Source organism: Ammospiza caudacuta, chromosome 5, assembly GCF_027887145.1.
Source record: "Ammospiza caudacuta isolate bAmmCau1 chromosome 5, bAmmCau1.pri, whole genome shotgun sequence".
NCBI lineage: Eukaryota > Metazoa > Chordata > Aves > Passeriformes > Passerellidae > Ammospiza > Ammospiza caudacuta.
Window position 1 is genome coordinate 69,078,806 of NC_080597.1, and position 17,930 is coordinate 69,096,735.

General features: G+C 37.2%; 1 protein-coding gene across 1 annotated transcript in view; it reads right to left on the reverse strand.

Moving 5' to 3' along the window:
* The window catches only part of SEMA3A (semaphorin 3A), a 165,330-nt gene that overhangs the window by 31,654 nt on the left and 115,746 nt on the right, over positions 1-17,930 (reverse strand). The window contains exons 7-10 of the mRNA XM_058806151.1: positions 5,824-5,966; positions 4,583-4,697; positions 4,416-4,485; positions 3,221-3,365 (exon numbers count right to left, since the gene is read on the reverse strand). Of these exons, the coding sequence (XP_058662134.1) occupies positions 3,221-3,365; positions 4,416-4,485; positions 4,583-4,697; positions 5,824-5,966 (473 nt within the window). The remainder of the gene's footprint in view (positions 1-3,220; positions 3,366-4,415; positions 4,486-4,582; positions 4,698-5,823; positions 5,967-17,930) is intronic.

Genomic DNA, 17,930 nt, shown 5'->3' on the forward strand with positions numbered 1-17,930 from the left:
TCTGTTCAGAGCCAGGAGTTGGATTCAGTGACCCTTGTGGTTCCCTTCCAGCTCAGGATATTCTATCATTCTATGGACCAAGATATACTTTGCACAGAAAATTCATAAAACTAGAATTAGAGTCATAATTCTCTGTGTTTGAATAAGACTCTCAATTCTGAGACCCCTATTACTCCTTGGATCCCCTGCTTTTCTGAGAATAAAAAAATTACTGTAACCCTGTGTCTTTACATGTGAAGTTTCAAGTGCATTACCAGGACTAGGCCTAGTAAGGAATCCAACAGAACAAATCATTATCTACATTTTGGTAGGAAGAAAAAGGTCTTTGGTCATAACTCTTGGTACCATGAAGCAGAGAAAACCTGAGCTCTGTAGCTGAATTCACAGAAAGTCAGATTGGAATTCAGCATGAGCTACCTGAGTTAAGATGAGGTATACAAAGAAGTCCTACCTCCTCTCTCAGAGAAAAGAAAAGAAAAGAAAAGAAAAGAAAAGAAAAGAAAAGAAAAGAAAAGAAAAGAAAAGAAAAGAAAAGAAAAGAAAAGAAAAGAAAAGAAAAGAAAAGAAAAGAAAAGAAAAGAAAAGAAAAGAAAAGAAAAGAAAAGAAAAAAGAAAAGAAAAGAAAAGAAAAGAAAAGAAAAGAAAAGAAAAGAAAAGAAAAGAAAAGAAAAGAAAAGAAAAGAAAAGAAAAGAAAAGAAAAGAAAAGAAAAGAAAAGAAACTCAAGTCCTGTAGATCCTACAGGAAAAATTCTGGCAATTTCTTTGTTGCATGTGAAGCTGATGCAGAATTGTTTACCAAGCTTTCTGATTTTTCAAAAACCATTTATTTTCCTTTTCTTTTACTCATACTGGGCAAATCACCAGATGCTCAAGAAGTTTACTGGCACCTCACCTATTAAATTCCTGAGATAATTCAGCACTGTTTAACTGCAGTGCAATCTGGAAATCAATTACTCTAACACCAGTTTTTTTCCTCCCATCCCTTTCTTCATTTCTTGGAAAAGGAGTCCAAAGGTCTGACATCTGAGGAACTTCAAAAATATTTTTCTTCTTTATTTTCAACAGATCTTCAAATCATTGAAAACACACACAACTTCATCACTTTATAAACAAAAAAGCTTCTTTCCAGCCAGAAATGCACCTCATTTTACAATTCAGTTTTATCCTATCAATACAACAGAATGATTTTAGCAACTGTGAGGGCTTGCCTCTTTTTTTAAAGTGGCAGAGCCCAGGATTATAGTCCTGGCATTGTGCTAGGACAAACTGCTGCCCTCTAACAACACTTACAGTGGCATGGCCTCCTGCACTACATCTGTGGGGCTAAGCAGACCTTAAAATTTGGGATTACATTTGATTTTAGGCAAGAAAACAGCTTATGGTGGAATCCGAACATTTTGCACTTTGCAAATCTTAATAAAAACAGTAAACTCCATTCTGATAGAGTAGCCAGAAACAAAGTATTTGTAACCAAACTACATTTCCTTACTTTGACAAAGGCTCTGGTGTCTTAGCTCAATTTGCCACTTAAGGGCTGGGTTCTGGCCCTTGTTTTTCTGCTTATTCTGGGGAAGTTGATATCCTTGTGTCATGTACAACTCAGACCAAGACCCTCAGAGAAGCTGAGGAGTAACTCCCAGGCAGAACTGAGGCCAGAACTGTCTCAGGACACAGAGCTGCCAGTCTCAAGAGCAAATATTTGAGTTGTGTATTTAGAATCTCAACAGAGCTGCATCTCATCTCTGCATAGGAATGAATGCAACAGAGTCTGTGTGCAGCAGTCAGTTCTTTATCTCAGTCTATTTCTGTAATAGAAACATGCAACATTCTTCATTGTCCATAGTTCTACATAATATCTAGTATCTGGTTTTGTTCAGAAAGGTTAATTGAAACTGCAGTCAAAGAGGAGTACAAAGGAACAGAATAATGAACATTAAGTCTGTTAAACTGAAAAGGTGAGAACAGCTGTACAAGAAATACCAAAAATATCTACACATTCATATTTTCTAGATTTGTAACACAACAGAACTTCAGAAAAAAACCCAACTCCCTGACATAGCAGAATTAACTGTAATAATTCAGAAAAAAAACTTCACCATCAGATGAGAAATGAAACCTCTTTTATGCTGCAGAGCTTGTATTTTAAGTCTGGAAAAAATTGGAAATTCCTTTACTTGCAGTGAAGGAGTGAGGAGTGCTGAGGAATCCAGCTGTCAGGGAGCCACTGTTTTCTTTTACTTAGGAAGTAATTTTCATTAGCTGAGCATATATATCAGTTGAAAGATCAGATTTGAAAGGACAATTTCAAACATACCAGAGAAAAGTAGAAAATATGATGAACTAAAGAAGCAAAGTTATTCCTGTTTTCTTTTGTGCCTTATATTTAAGAAGACTTTGAGAAGAATATTTTAGACATATATATTATTTACACATATGCATTTTTATGTATCCATGTGTACATATATATGTAATCTTCTGCAATGACAGTTCTCAACATAAATGTGCCAAGCTGATTTACACAAGCTGAGGAGCAAGCCCAATGAATACAATTAATGCTTGTTTCATAAATGTCCCATCTTCTTAGACTACTGGAAATTTCAGAGGCAGTTAAATATTTCTAGAATGTGATGATATCAGTTGAAATATGGATGCCTTATATGGATGGATATTTTAGTAATTTATAAACCTGAAACAGAGAATCTGGTAAAACCAGATATTTTAAAAAAATTCCAGTGGAAGTTAGAAACTATTGTAGTCACTCTATCATCTGTTGCAGAAATATCTGTTTCACTGTCCTAGACTTAATATGGACTGAAAGTTCCTAATAGGCAAATCCTCTGTTTTCCATTCATTTTTATGAAGAATGGCTCAGTCAGCCAATATTTGGGGAAAAACCCTAATTCCAAGGAAAGGATAATGCAATATAATTTATGAAACACTTGACTTTCAATAAAATTCTCCAGCCATTACCAAAACTTCTTTTGAAGTTGTTAATACGAATGCCAAAATTAAAATCCAAGCGAAGTTGTTACTGCAGTTTCATATGTTACAAAAAGATCAGTACATTCTGGACCTGGAGGAACTGTTAGCTTTCCCTTCCGCCACTCTATCTATTTCGTTATTTGTGTCAGTTTCTTTCCTGGATCTCAGCTCAGGGACCATGTCATGTGTGAAATATTTTCCTCAGTTTCCCCAGTTCAGATTCCTTGTGGTACTCACAGTTCCTGGCCGTGGGTAGGGCACTCGCCCTTGGTAGGGAACCCACTGGTAGTTGGGGCCGTCTCGGTGGGCATAGGGACCCAGGAACACCCTCCTGACATCAGTCATGCTGTACATGCACACTGCTGATCCCTTGAAGATATTGCTGAAAATGAGGGGAGAAGGAATCAAATCAGTTTCTTTAATCAAGCGCTAGAGCTGTGGGAATAGCAGCTTGATGCTTTCTAATTTATTGCATGTGATGATTATCAAACCTCTGACACGCTCTCAGAGCAATCCTCACTCACTCCTTTCAAAGTTCAGCAAAACTGATATGATCTCCCAGACATTTTCCTTAGCAGATGGCTGCTATTTCACTCTTTAAAACATCTTGTCCCCAGAAGGCCAAAGCCCAGATTTGAGTAAATTTCAGTGAGGCTTTCCCTAGAGAACAATTCAATTTTTTCCTACACTCTACATTTTTCTATTTTTTTAGCAGTCTCTTCCATCATTTGGGCAGCACAAGTAAAAACTTCAGTGTTGTTTCTTACCCTGACATTTTTTACAGAAGACAGTAAGGACTTGTAAATCTCCCTTTTCTATGCCTGGTATCACTAGAAACATTATTTTTATTTAGAAACTAAAACTTGTTTCCTTCACAGATAAATGTGGCAATACAACCAGTACAGCAAACCTTCCTCAGGCCAAAGCTACAAGTATATTTTGTTCTTGGTGAAAGCACAGTGTAACAAAAACATTCAAGTCACAGTTATATGTGATTCAATAACAGAACCTTGAAAGATCATTAGACTTTCCAGATTTCAGCAATATTTTTTATTAAAATCTGCTTGTCTAGCCAATTTCTCACTCCACAGATTTCCTATTTTACACTGCCCCCAAACAAGTTTATTTATGCTTGCATTCATTTTCCAAATCTGTGTGTAAAGGGCTACAAATGCTGATCCCTGCTATAAAAAGCCAATTCAATGGCAAGAGCAGCCTGAGAAACTGATAGTCTTTGTGTTTGCTAGCTTCAGGGTGATGATGTACACTGCTCATAAGAAAGAAACCTAATTCACTACTTCTTACTGACACTGACTTCTCAGTTCAAAGGTTAAGAAAATTTTGTGGTTTTTAAAAACACTTTTAACAAAGAGACCTCTCTAAAACCAGCAGCCACCCAAGTTTCCATGCAAGAAAATGATATGCTCTGTACCTGGAAGTTGTAAACACTCCATAGACTATTGGATTTTTAGGGTCTTTTGAGTTCATTAGGAACACATCCTCTGTAATGGTAACAAGAAAAAGAAAAGAAAATCAGGTTAAATTCATGCAGGTAATACCTGAAGACAATTCTATTTCCCAGCCATTTCTGCCACTTACGTAGTTCATCAAAGTGTGTGTCAATGCCATTGGGTCCTGGCACAGAACAAATCAGACGTGCTTTGAGGAAAGTTGTCCATTTGTTCACAAGGCTCCTGTGTCCACCAAAGTCATTCTAATAAAAGAAGTGTTTTGCATTAATATTTAGCAACAGTCTTTCCTTCAAGTATCAACAGAGTAGAGATAAAATATAGTAAATAAGATGACATTTAGAGAAAACAAGAGAGAAGAATTCACCCTCTACATACAAAAGCAACATTATGTTGAAAAGACACAAAATGTGAATTATTTTTATTTTACATTGATTGTGTCATATTTCATACTAGTCCATAATTTAAAAACAGAAACCCTCAAATCTCTTTATATAACTTTGTACAATTTTGTACATAATCAACACTGGGAAAAAAGAAATTGGCAGAATATCTTGCTCCAAAGCTCCTGGTCTGCCATGTCCTGGAAAAGCTGAGGGTGTTTATTATGCTTAACTGGGTAGCAACAAAGTAGAAATGAAACTTGCAATGGAACAAAGTAGACAAAAATGCCAGAACAGTGGGATCAGCTGTACAGCCACAAAATGTAGAAACAAAGGATCCTGAGGACTTCATGCTTGTGGGGTAATTGGTTTAAAAGTAGGAACCTCTGAATTCAAGGAGGTAAACTGAAGTTGTGCTTATGGATTAACAGAAAATTTTACTGTAAAAACCACAGCTGCCAAAACTACAACATTTTTTAATGTTGAAATTTTTTTGGAAGTCTGTCAGAAAACCATCTGGACGTTTATCGGTGTGGACAAATGATTCATCTTGCAGTCAGTAAGGGTCTTTGGAATGGCTGCCCATTTCTACAGCTAACCTTAAACAATCATTTTGCTGTCCCTTCCTTTGCCTCTGTTTTATGTGGGAATGGAAAGGTATTAACATTTAAAAAGCAAATTCTTCAAATGTTTTTGGCCTACTTGGAAGTATCACATTTCCTGTAAAAAGACCTTCTTTTGCAGACACTTTCTAAGCCTCAGAAGATATCTACGATTTTTAAACCAAACATCATAGTTTGTGAAGTTTCCCCCCAAAAAGAATTGAATGGTATTGATTTCTCTATGTCATCCCCACGCTATTTTTGTCTTGGGATGATCCAAGAGTTAATTCCAATGTTAATACTGAACAGTTAACAGGTGAGAAAACACAATTTCTAAAATTGCTTGCAAGTGCATTCAGCATTACACCAAGAATCCATCATCTGACCTTGCAGATCTGCCCTATCCTGGCGTGAGTGGCTTTTCCAGTGTGCTCTCCATCAATTGCATTTTCGCGGAAGAAGAAGTAGATCTTGTCATCTTCTGGATTGTCGCTCTCTGGTATCAGGTGAGCACTGACAAATCTGGGATCTGAGAAGACAATGCCATTGAGCACATTACTACTGCATGAACTGGGTAGTTTATCTTCCTAACATAAATAAATTGTCATTTTTCTTTCCAAGACCCAGTCATTGCATCCCATGGCAAGTATTTCTATATTAGGAACATCATCACCTGCTAATGTGTGACAGATTTTTACATTCCTCTTATCTTTAATACAGAGAGGTGTTTGCTACAGGTATTTAATGAACAAATCTTAACTTTATTATTGGAGCAATTAAATGTTCATGAAATCTCTTTACAAATGTTTGTATAACATTACAGCATGGTTTCATAATTCCGTGTATTTATTACTGACATTTTTCTTCTTCTTTGGATGTCTGGACTTCAGTTAATCTTTCTCTATAAGTCAAAATTAAAATGAAAGAATTATGGAGACAAATGTAAAGTTGTCACCTTAGCAGTTAAAAAAAATTTACACCTAATAAATTGTTAGTGCATTACTGTTAAAAAAATTTAAGTTGAAAACCACATTTTGGTTGATACTACCTTCCCATGATACCCCAAATTCCCAAATTTTTGTCTTCTTTTTAAAAAATAAATATATTTTAGAATTTCTACTCAAGTTGTTGAAATACTTTGTCTTGCCATTTTTGTAAAGTTTTTTTTTTTTTACATACATTAACTTTATTTCTTAACTATTAGAGTGAAAACTTTATTTGGTGCCAAAAAAGATACATCAATTAGCAAAAATACATATAATGTGGACATATTGATGGGTTACATAAAAATACTATAAAGGAGTTTTGGGAGAGAGAATTTTATAGAATTCACATCAATAAATTCATACCAGTGGTGCATCTGGCTCATCACTGTATTTTACAGAGATAATTCAGCTGGTATCTTTCACTATATTTGGAAAAAGAAGGCATATCCAACAGATTTACCAATCTGTTTCATAACCATTCTACATCCTGCTGGGATAATTAACTGTAGAAGAACTATATTTAACTACTCAGAGTCCTGTTCCTATGTGAAATTGTAAGCTATTTTAGTGTCTGTATTAACATCTTTATTGCCAGATAGTCATGGAAATAATGAACTTTGCTATGTTTTGCCAGTTTGCACTAGCTGGCCTGTGCTACCCATTGCCTTATTAAGGATGGCAGTGTTTTTAAGACACATCGACAAGTTATGCACACAGAAGTTTAGAAGTTTAGATGTTTATATTATATGAGTATATACAGCATAATTTTGTGTGTACGTGTGTGCATTATCACGTACTCTGTGTGTATATATGTATATATTCTCATTTTTTTGTGTGTGTAGGTGCATACATGTATATATTTATATGCAAGTACAGAAGGATGACCCTACTGGCTCAGACCAAAGTTTACTTAGATCAATACACAACCTCCAAGATTCTCCAGAAGTAATTATTTGAGACAAGAAAGAATATGATGATTACAAATAATATTCTCCAACAAGCAAGTCCTTTCCTTCAGCTGTTTTCAATGTAGCTGATTCCCTGAGACTTGCTGCTTCTGTGTCCTTAGTTAACTCTCAATAGACTTTCAATCCAGTTATCTGTCTAGTTTCTTCTTGAACCCATGAACATTTCCAGAATTCAGCACGTCCTTTTGGACATTGTTCCTCACCTAAATAATGTAATGAACTAAAATTTACTTCTGATTTTTGTTTTGAACATTGATTTTAATAACTTCATTTGGTTCCTCTCAATTCCTGTATTGGAAAAATGCTCAGTGATCAAGATGTGGATTAACTATGCTCTTTAACAAGGGCTGGAGCAATTCCCTTTGCTGAATTCTCAGTTTTTCTTTTTTCCTTTTTTTTCCTAATAATTTCTAGCAGTTAATATGGATTAGACAGCTCCTAAACAGTAATCTGAAATTGTCATGGAATTTACATGCCATAACCTCAGAACCTCACTCTTCATTGGTGGTGCTCTGTCCATAGCCCATTCTTTTATATGTAAAGATAGACATGCTCTCCTCATGGTTTTCCCCATGGTTTATCACTACATATTCATCAAAAATAATTTAATTTGTCATTTGATTGCTTAGCTACCCAGTTGCCTTAAGATCCTTTTGTGATCCTTCACAGTCTTCCTCTGTCTCACTCTGCGGAATAACTTAGGTTCATGTGAAAAAAAGCCAACTTCTCATTCAACCTCTTTTTCAGGTTATTTATGAATGTGTTGAACAACACAGGCCACACATCAGATCTTTGTGAAACTGTGTCTACCACCTATTGTCTCTTAAAACAAACATTTTTAGACATCTGAGGACATGAAAAATCTGAGATCTTAAGCTCTCCACCCCAAACCCCAGTAATGCAAGCTATTAAATGTCCTTCCTTTCTTTCTAGTGTGCATTTAATAGCCTTCAAGTTACACTGACACAAGATAAAAAATATCTTAACTACTTTTTATGTGATATACTAGGGCTTTGCATGCAACTTGAATTTCAAGAAACAAGGGTTAAAGCTTGAAAATTTCTTCACTGCAGTCTGGGGAAGGATCCATCAGAGAAAGAGGATACCCATTAGAAGACACTGTTCTTGGCTACTGGCTCTGGAGAACCTCTTTTCTGAATATGTTGTTTTTACATCCTTAAGGGCTTAAAGAAAAAGGGTAAAAAAAAATATTCAACCAAAACCTAAACACATTCCCAAATGGCTGAATGATTTGTTTCTAGCACAATGGGTTTTGTAAATCACAAGAGATCAAGTTCTAAAATAAATCACTATATTATCAGGTGTCAAAAATCTAACTTTACATTGGCCTATGAAGATTCTGTGGGGAGCCCCATTTTGAGGCAAAAATATTACTGATATAGCACTGGTTATGTAAACTTGCCCTCGGTTAGCATATTATTATTCTTTTCTTTCCCTCTCATAATTTTGTAAGTGAACCAGAAATAGTAAGACAGTTTAGTATTAAAGCAGGACTGACACAACAATGATAGAAAAATAGCTGAATAAATTGAAAATATGTATTTTAAATGATTCTGTCAGAGTGCCAGCAGAGAAGAGGGTTGTGAGGCAGGCAGATAAAACTAATGCCACAGCTAGAGCATGTGTGAGTATGCTTTGCATACACTTCTTACAGTGCTCATCTGATACGGATTCAGATTTTCAATGAGTGATTAATAATCCTGACTACATCCCTGCAAATGAAGTAGTCACACAACCTTGTATTAGAAACACATCCATTGTACATCATGGAACAGCTTTTCTTGAACAGCATTTCTTACTGAGCACACCTCGGATTGTTTTTCCATCTAGTTAAATCAATATGTTTTAGTCAATAAAAGAGTGGTTCTTCGTGTTAGAGGGCCCCTGCTCTTGTTACCTGGTGGTGCTTGAGTTTTTCCCCCTCCACCATCTAACAGATTTATGTCTATGCAGTGAACCAAATAAATGAAGAAGGCCACATGTGCTTTGTTGCATATAGAAATAGATTAATTTCTGTTTAGAATGAATGTAGTGGTTACAGAAACAACATCATGATACCATGTGCGGGGAGAGGGAGAGAAAAGTGCTTGATAATTTCATGGGTTATAAAGCTAAGAACCAGTGATCTGTAGTGTGTTCTTTATTGTTCCACTAGCACAGGGGCTGTCTGACTTGCCTGAGGCTTGATGCACACTTGCATTCAACCCCAGGGCTTCAGACCATGCTCACTGCTGGCTGCTGAGGGTCTTGATGAATCAATCAGCCAGATGGCCAGCAGTCACGCAACACAGCCCTCTCCACGGACTGCACAGCACTTATTTACTGCTCCTCTTTGAGGGCTGGAAGGGAGATATCCACAGATGAGGGAATAAGGGACTTCTCCTTGGCTCTCCTAATTGCTCACCCATGCAGCAGAAGAAAGAATGTCATCCATGAATGTGTACGTTCAAGTATCGAGACTGCCCTGCCCTGCCCTGCAAATTTAAACAGGTTTGGTATCAAGGGGTCCCCATGGGAAGTTTAAAATAATTCACTCAGGGTTGACCTATTTCATACATACAACACAACACAGCCACGAAAGAAATGCTGGAATGAACTTCAAGCAAGTTTTACTGAATGGGAAATAGGACTTTGATCCAAACCCACCAGTAACAATTGTAAAAGTGTTACTGGTGTAAAAATAGCACTGCAGCTACTGGGGGTAGACGGAATGACTTCAAATTTCTGAGTATGAATTATGGAGTATTCTGTAACCCTAAAACTGCCTCCAATCCACATAGCCCTCAGAAATGCTGTAGCAACAGTTCAACACATTCTTGTTTGAAAGTAATCTCCCATTGGTTCGAAGTCCAGAAAGCTTGTTTTGGGAAAATGGATTTAAGAAATAATTTGACAGCAAATATTTTGCAATGATTCATTGCTTTTAAAAAACACAGGCAGACAATGTAGAAGACTGCTTTAAAAAACAGCATACATCAAACAAACATTTCTGAAACGTGTTTTAGCATGATCAAAGGAGAAACAAAGCCACAGCACAAACACGATCAAAATAAAAATTACAGCTAAAAACACTTCTCTGATCTTGCAGCCAAAGTGAACAAGCTAAAAATAAAAACTTAGATTTTTATTTAAAACAATCAGCCTTTAAGAAGCAAATTATTAAAGTCCACACCTTTTTCAGTCTCCTTTTTCCAGTTGTCTTGGCTGTGGTGCTGCCCCTCAGATCCCATATGACACCTTTGTGTGCCCTCCTGCAATTACCAGCTCAGCAGACATTTCTCTGGCAGCAGCCCATTAAACTGTCCTTCCTGAGAAATCTGGCTCTTTATGAAAACGACACCTTGGTCCAGCTGCCTTTATGATTTATTTGCCATTGTTTGCTTATTTAAGTAATGGAAACATGTTTTGCCTGTCTCAGCGTTTCAGGTTGAGGGAAAGCGAAGGTAAATCGATCTGCACCGGTTCTTTAACAAATGTTACTCTTTAGCAACAATAACCGCACAAATACACTCACGCACCCAAGAGCAGGAAACAATAAAAGTCAGAGATTGGCTTTCTAAGTGAATTGTATTAGCATTTTAATGAAGATCTATAAACTTGAAGGCACAGAAATTACCTTTAGCTGTCAAGATTGAGTAAGCTGAAGGAACAGAAGCTGGGGTCATCTCTTCATCACTTGACAAGAACCAAAGGGCAGTTGTCTTAGGAAATGCTTTGTAAAGAGTTTGAACTGGATTATTGTATATTTATGGTCAAAATTACTAATTTATCAGTTCACTGCAAGAAAATTCTAGGAAACTAGGGAAATTTTATGCTCACTAAAACTGCAATTGCTGTAATTTAATGAAAAGTACTAGAGGGTGACTGGGACCCTGAGGAGAGGAAGGCTAGAGAAGATGAAATTAAAAATTTAACAACAACAAAAAAAGACAGCTACTCCAGGCTTCATAACCACGTACAGCACCCGTCCGCTGGGAGCCAGCACAGAGAACCAAACACTGTCCTCACAAAATCTGGACTTGCTCTCACTGTGAAGCCCCACTACCCACAGAGAAGAGAGCTGCAGCTCCAGTCACAAATGTGCAGAGCAGAGCTTCTGCCTCAGCAAGGTCACCAGAGGACAAAGCTGTTAATATGTGGTGATGAGAGAGCTAAGATGGTTTGTGGTTTTACACACTCGAATGCAGTTTACAAAACAACAAAGCTTTTAGTGGTGTTCTCTCAAAGTCCCTTCATTTAAATTCCTCACCTTTCACATTCCCCTTGCTGCTGTGGACTCAGGAAAATGCAGCAGAGCTCTCATGGATTCACTGCTTCCAGTGAAGCTCCTCAATAACACGGATGGCCACATCAGACCACATCCTCAAAGCTGGAACGCTGTTTGCACAAGGGATAACTTGTGGCTATTATGGAGCTAATATGAGGGTTTTGTGGTAACTTATTGTCAGATGCTAACACAGAAAGGACAGACCACAGAGTAGAGATGTCATTTAAAGACGCTGTTTACAAAGTCAGGAGGATGTGTGGCATTCAGGCCATGCATGATCAAGCTGTCAGCAGCTATTACAAGGTAAAAAGCCCTATGGTCCCTCACTGATTTTGCAATGGAAATTCCCCTCAGAAAGAGTTTTAAAGGATGATGATAATCATCAAATGCCTTATCTTTGAGTCAAGATGATCTTAGAGTAGTGCATTAGTTATGTCAGCTAGTTTCTCCTTCTTAGAAGTGATATCCTATTTTTTATCAAATTTTCAAGGATTAGTAAAGGCAATTTTTGTGTGACAGATTATAAAACACACTAATAAGTGTAAGGTTTAACTAAAGTTTCTTTTCATTTCAATAGTGTACTTTAAAAAAATATTTTATTGCAAACTCTTTTCATAATTAAAAAAAAATCTCAAACCAACAAACCCTTCCTCTGCAGATTCCAACTGCTATGTTTCAGTGGTGACTTGTGTGACACAAAGGGATTACAGACTTTCAAGGATGAAAGGTATTAAAAGTAGCAACAACATATCACTCTTCTGTCATTTCAATACATGGGTGCAGCAGCACTGTAACACTCAAAAGACATGAATTAAAAAAAGACACACCATATTTTTACACGTGTAAATTCTTCTGCATCTCAAAGGTACACTTACACATACAGCAACAGGAGTCTAGCCCTTGTGGCTTTTACAGTGGCTTGACCATAAGTGTCATCCATGCACCATTATCATTATGAGAGACAATAAAATTGAATTTAAATGGTTGGTTTTTTTAAAGGAATTACTGATCTATATTTGAGGCAAAAAGCAAGAAAGGGAAGGTGTGTGGTAACATCCTAAAGCATTCATGCTCCATGCTGGGGGCAGCCAGCAGAAGGGAAAGCTTGGCAGGGCCAGGCTGGGACCGGGGGCTGGCAGTGATGCAGGGTAAGGGGAGCACAACCCCAGTTTGGGTGCTCAGCACCTCTGGAGAATTGTAAATGAGCCCTGTGTACCTGCCAAGACAATGCCACCACCCCAAGATCCCTCATCTCCTCAGCCTTAGAGGCATAATTCAGCATGAACATATCTTGGGAGTAACATTTTGGCTCCCACAGGAAACAGAAGGGAGAAAATGTTGATCTCTGATGCAATTATCAGTTTCTGGAGCCTTTGTTCTAATGAGACAACAATAGTTTTGATTCCTTGTTAAAGACTAATTATATGGTGAAGAAAAGTGAATATAAAAGTTCAGTAAAATTATAGCTTAATGCTCAAGATAAATTGGATTTCTCACAAAACAATGCTTATGGATCTATCCACCCTATTTAATTTAAGAGAGGTGATTATTATCTCCTTACAGAACAACAAGCAAAATTAACACCTCTTTTCCATTTCTGACAGTGTTTCATGGTTGTTGTATATCTATCAACACAATTAATTTTAAACTTACTTACTTGTCCCTCAGAGAGAGTAATTGGGCAACTGAGAAAACTAGTGTCCATCACAGAACAGAAAGTGAGGTTTGCAGTGCACTGTCTGCATTTAGGAATACTTTAATCTCAATTTTCTCTGTTTCTTAAAGGTAATGAGAGTTCCAGCTAAGAGCCTGCTTCTTCCTCTCTCAGTCATTTATCTGAAGCTTTTGACATTGATGTTTGGAAATAAAAACACTAGAAAGCCTGTGCCTTAGCTGTGTAACCTACATCTTTAGAGCTCTGGATGAGTGACAAGAACTAAATACCAGAGTCTTTATGCTGAGACGTGATGTATTAGGGGAGGAAGTGGAGCGTGGAGGCACTGAAGACAAAAGATGTTTCTGGTTTGGGGTGTTACAGACTTTTGGCATACAGAGCCATGCTGAACGCCTGCCTTTTGTAAGCTCTGAAGATTCACAGGTGGAGCACAAGTCCCCGGAGATGCTGAAGCAGTTTATGGCAGCTGATCCTAGAAGTCAGAAACCAAAACCTGTTCCTCTCCATTAATGAGATTTTCTCAGGCCTTTCTGAATGCTGAGAGATGTGTGTTTATGTCTTGGTGGAATATTCTTCCTCTTTGCCACCTGGAAATTAAGGGCACAAGAAGGCGTGCGGAAGGCTGAGGGAATGTGCTATAGCCAAACTCCTGACACAGCACTTTGCAGGAGGCAAATACCTGGCTGAGTGTGAGGAATAGCTGGGGATTATCATGGCAAACATATTCCAGTGCAGGGAAAATGGGACAGCCTTCAGCAGTACAACTGGCAAAGCTGAACAGCACTGACTTGACAAGCACATCTTCAGCCTCTGTCTCCTGAAAGCTAAATTCCTAATATTTCTCTGCTAGCTCCATGCAGCGTACAACCCTGTCTCCAGAACCCTTTGCCCACAGAAATATTACTTTTTTCTCCCTAAAAAGTGAAAAAATATGTCTTTTGCATCAAAAATCATCTATCATGAAAACAGGAAGAAAAACTCCAAATTTTGTACTGCCACGTTCAATTTGAAATGTGTAGAAGGGGTTGTGTAGCTGTAAAAAGATCTCCCTGATGTCACATCAAAAACTGGACAGGCCTCTACCATAGTCTCAACACTCCGTGAGGGATGCTCCTTCATTTGGAAATGATCATCAGCCCACGCCACTTCCCACGGAGTCATCCAGTGGAGAACTCCTGCAGCAATCTCCTAACCTTTCCAGTCTCCTGTAATTTAAATTCTTTGTTAAATCCTTTAGATTTGGCTAAAGAACTGAGGTAATTTTGTCAAACTACAAGAAACATTTCGTTGGCTTAATGAAATTTTACAGCTAGTGTAAAGCAACTTGACACAAAATCCATTAAAGTGGGATTAATGAGGGATGGCAGCAAAAACTGAGGAAAGGTCTGGATGAATGACTGGTTTTAGTTCATGTGTCCGTGTAGCACAGCAACACAAAATGCAATAGGGCATCTGTAAGTGGAAGAAAAATCCCTCAGCACAACCTGAGGTATTCAGTGTGACAGCATCAGTTATGACAACCTCTTTCAGCGGCCACGTGAGCACTATGTGTTTCCAACTTAATCTAGCTTCAGTCAGCATAAGGTATTAACAGGGTTTTGCACAACTGAAATAATGTACTCATTTACTGTTGGTGTGAAACTTACTTCTGTTCATTAAAAAAGAAAAAAAAAGCATTTGATAGCACAGGTGAGATGAAAACTGTGAAGTTGCTTCAGATAGAAAATTTTGCAACAGTACCTGCACTGTCAGAAAGTTTTGTTTTCAAACAGCTTTTCATTGGCTTATACTTTAATTCTGTACAAGCAATCTGGTTTTTATTTTCACTATTTTAATTTTTATTATTATTCACTGACATCACTTAAAAATATTTGATGCAATTTCTGTGACTTTAAGAATGAAAATTTTATTGTCTCAGACTCAAAATTTTTGTGTTTTTTAAAAGCAATGATGGGGGACTGTGCTTGTGATACATAAATCACAGTGAGAGGAATTGGCAAAAAGTTTAACAGAACTATTTAAAAAGTAATAAAAAAAAGAAAAGCAGTAAAAAGAATGGGCCCTATAATAAATGGGAAATGGATTTTTTTTTAAAAGAATGCTATCAACAGGGCTGGCACAAAATATTAAAGCTGACAGTATGTCAAACATGGAACAGAACTGAGTATTGATAATGACAACCCATTTACACCATCTTGTGAAAAAGCTGATGATCCACATAAAATACCACATAGAAAGGTTTTGTACCTTCTCCCATGGAGCTTTTTCTGCCCTTACTGGAAGTTGCTTTAGAGAAACAGGAGAACAGGACACAAAGACTGGAGGAGTGGGTAGCTGAAGAGAGCTGTGCCCCATGACTACCAAGTTTTACAGGGTGACAAATGTTATTCTAGAGCTCAGGAAATATGAATAATCTCACTGACATCAATAGAACACTTCTGATTTACAAGGATATTGGATTTTGCCCAAAGAGCAGTAAAAAAATCAATAAACACCAATTCTCAGATATGCGGCAAGATTAACAGATACAATGTATTATCACTGAATGCTTGCAACTATTTCATAAAACCTGTGCAGTGAATGGGAAAAATATGTAATCCAGTCTTCAAAGTAACCTTTCTTCTGATTTTTTTCTGAATGATCATCTGTACAAAAGCTGTTTCTGAAATGTTATCTTGTTTCTGTTTATACCAAATTCTCTAACAAAATCTTCCTAAAAATCTTGCTGTACCTATCTGAACAGAAATCTTTAAAGCCTGCCAAAAGGAAATTAAATTTATATATATAAAGATATGTTAAAAATGTTATGTTCCATAAGCTAGGACGAAAACACAGGCCAGCTTATCACTTTAAAAGGTAAATCAGAAAGGGAACTATTTTGTACTCATTTACTCAGGGTGTTTGTGGCAACTCTAAGTGCTCTGGAACAACAAATTCTGCTGGAGGCTGTACAATAAATGGTGGTCTCAAAGATTTACAGTTTAACCCTTGCCTTTGAAAGAGTTAATTTTCCCTGCTAATACCACAAGGCAACTCACCTTACTAACAAAAACATTCAGCCTATAGACACAGTGATACAGTGATCTCAGAACAGAGGGAAATAGAGCAAAAAAAGGCTTATCAGCCTCAGTTTTGGTGGGTCACTCTCAACAGTTTTTTGGACAACATTTGAGACTGATATAGAGATTCTCAAAAGAAATGTTATAACACTGTACGTTATCTGTACACCAGCATATCATCTATGGCATTCACTGCTTCTAACTATCAGCTATTAGCCGGTCATCACCTTCATACTTTGATTTCTTAGATGTTACTATACACTTTATCTTTTCTTTTTTTTTTTTTTTTACTGTATTGCATGTAAAAGCACTTAGCTACATGTTTAAAAATCAAACTTAACAGCCACCCTTTAAAACAGATAAATTTACACAAGCCCATGGAATTCAATGCAATAGCAAGGGATGGGATATTTCTGAAACCACTTTGATAACTAAGAGCTGGACATTGAAGCCTGAAATAAGTAGTATAGGGCATTCTAAAGGTCAACGGGAACAAAAAGCATCACTTTGGCAGTGCAGCAAAATGGGAGGTGCAGGATCTATTCCACTGTCAAAATTCAAAGGCATCAAATGAGGAACCACTTGTCAAAATTTTTTTGTGTCTGTGATCTATATATCATATCTGATAATTGAAATTGTGTGAATTCTTCTTTATTTTCTGTTATTTAGTCCAACATGCTGCCTTTACAAGTGAAAAGTAAGTGTCCATTTGTCTCTGCCATTTGTCCTTTTCTCTTCCTGCTCCCCCTTCCTTACACTACAGTCATGAATGAGGCTCTGTGGCCCAAATGATGCTGTTGGTGACATCAGTTTCACCCTTTTGTTTCGCAGTGTTGCCTTGACAGAGCCTGGGGAGGAACAGGGTGAAGTGGCTCAAGTGGGACTGGAACAGTTTCTATCCTGGAAACATGGGTTTGCAGAACTATATCTCAGAAAAAAATCTCAATGTTTTTGTATCAATTAAACCCTTGCAAATAATGGAATGTAATCTGAAGGGAAATTACATGTCATATTAAATACAGAACTTTCTAATTAGGTGTTTCCTCTGCTCCTCTTCAAAGCCTACAGAAATATTAAGATGTCTACAGTTACAGCACAAAAACGTCTTCAAGACGTAACACTTGATGTATCACAGTACTTCAGAAATAATGAAACTTCTACAAGGAATTAACAAATGTGAATTTAACCACAACAGATGGTCTATCTACATTTATTGATCTTACAAGTCTTTGTGTCATCACAAAGCTCTGTGTCAGGCTCAGTCCTGCTCTGGTAAAGTCCACAGCCACAAGTCTGTTAAACACAGGAGTTGAAACACTATCCTTGATAATAGAGTTTAATATTAGCTTTGCCATTCTATGCTAGTGTAACTTTTGAATTGTGTTCTTGAACTACCTGAATGTGATATCAATGTTTTAAATACACTGACGTTTCCACTTTGTTGTAAAAATAGGCTTTTAATACTACACAGTGTTTAGCATTCTAGTACCAGCCATCAGTTTGATATCAGCCGTGAC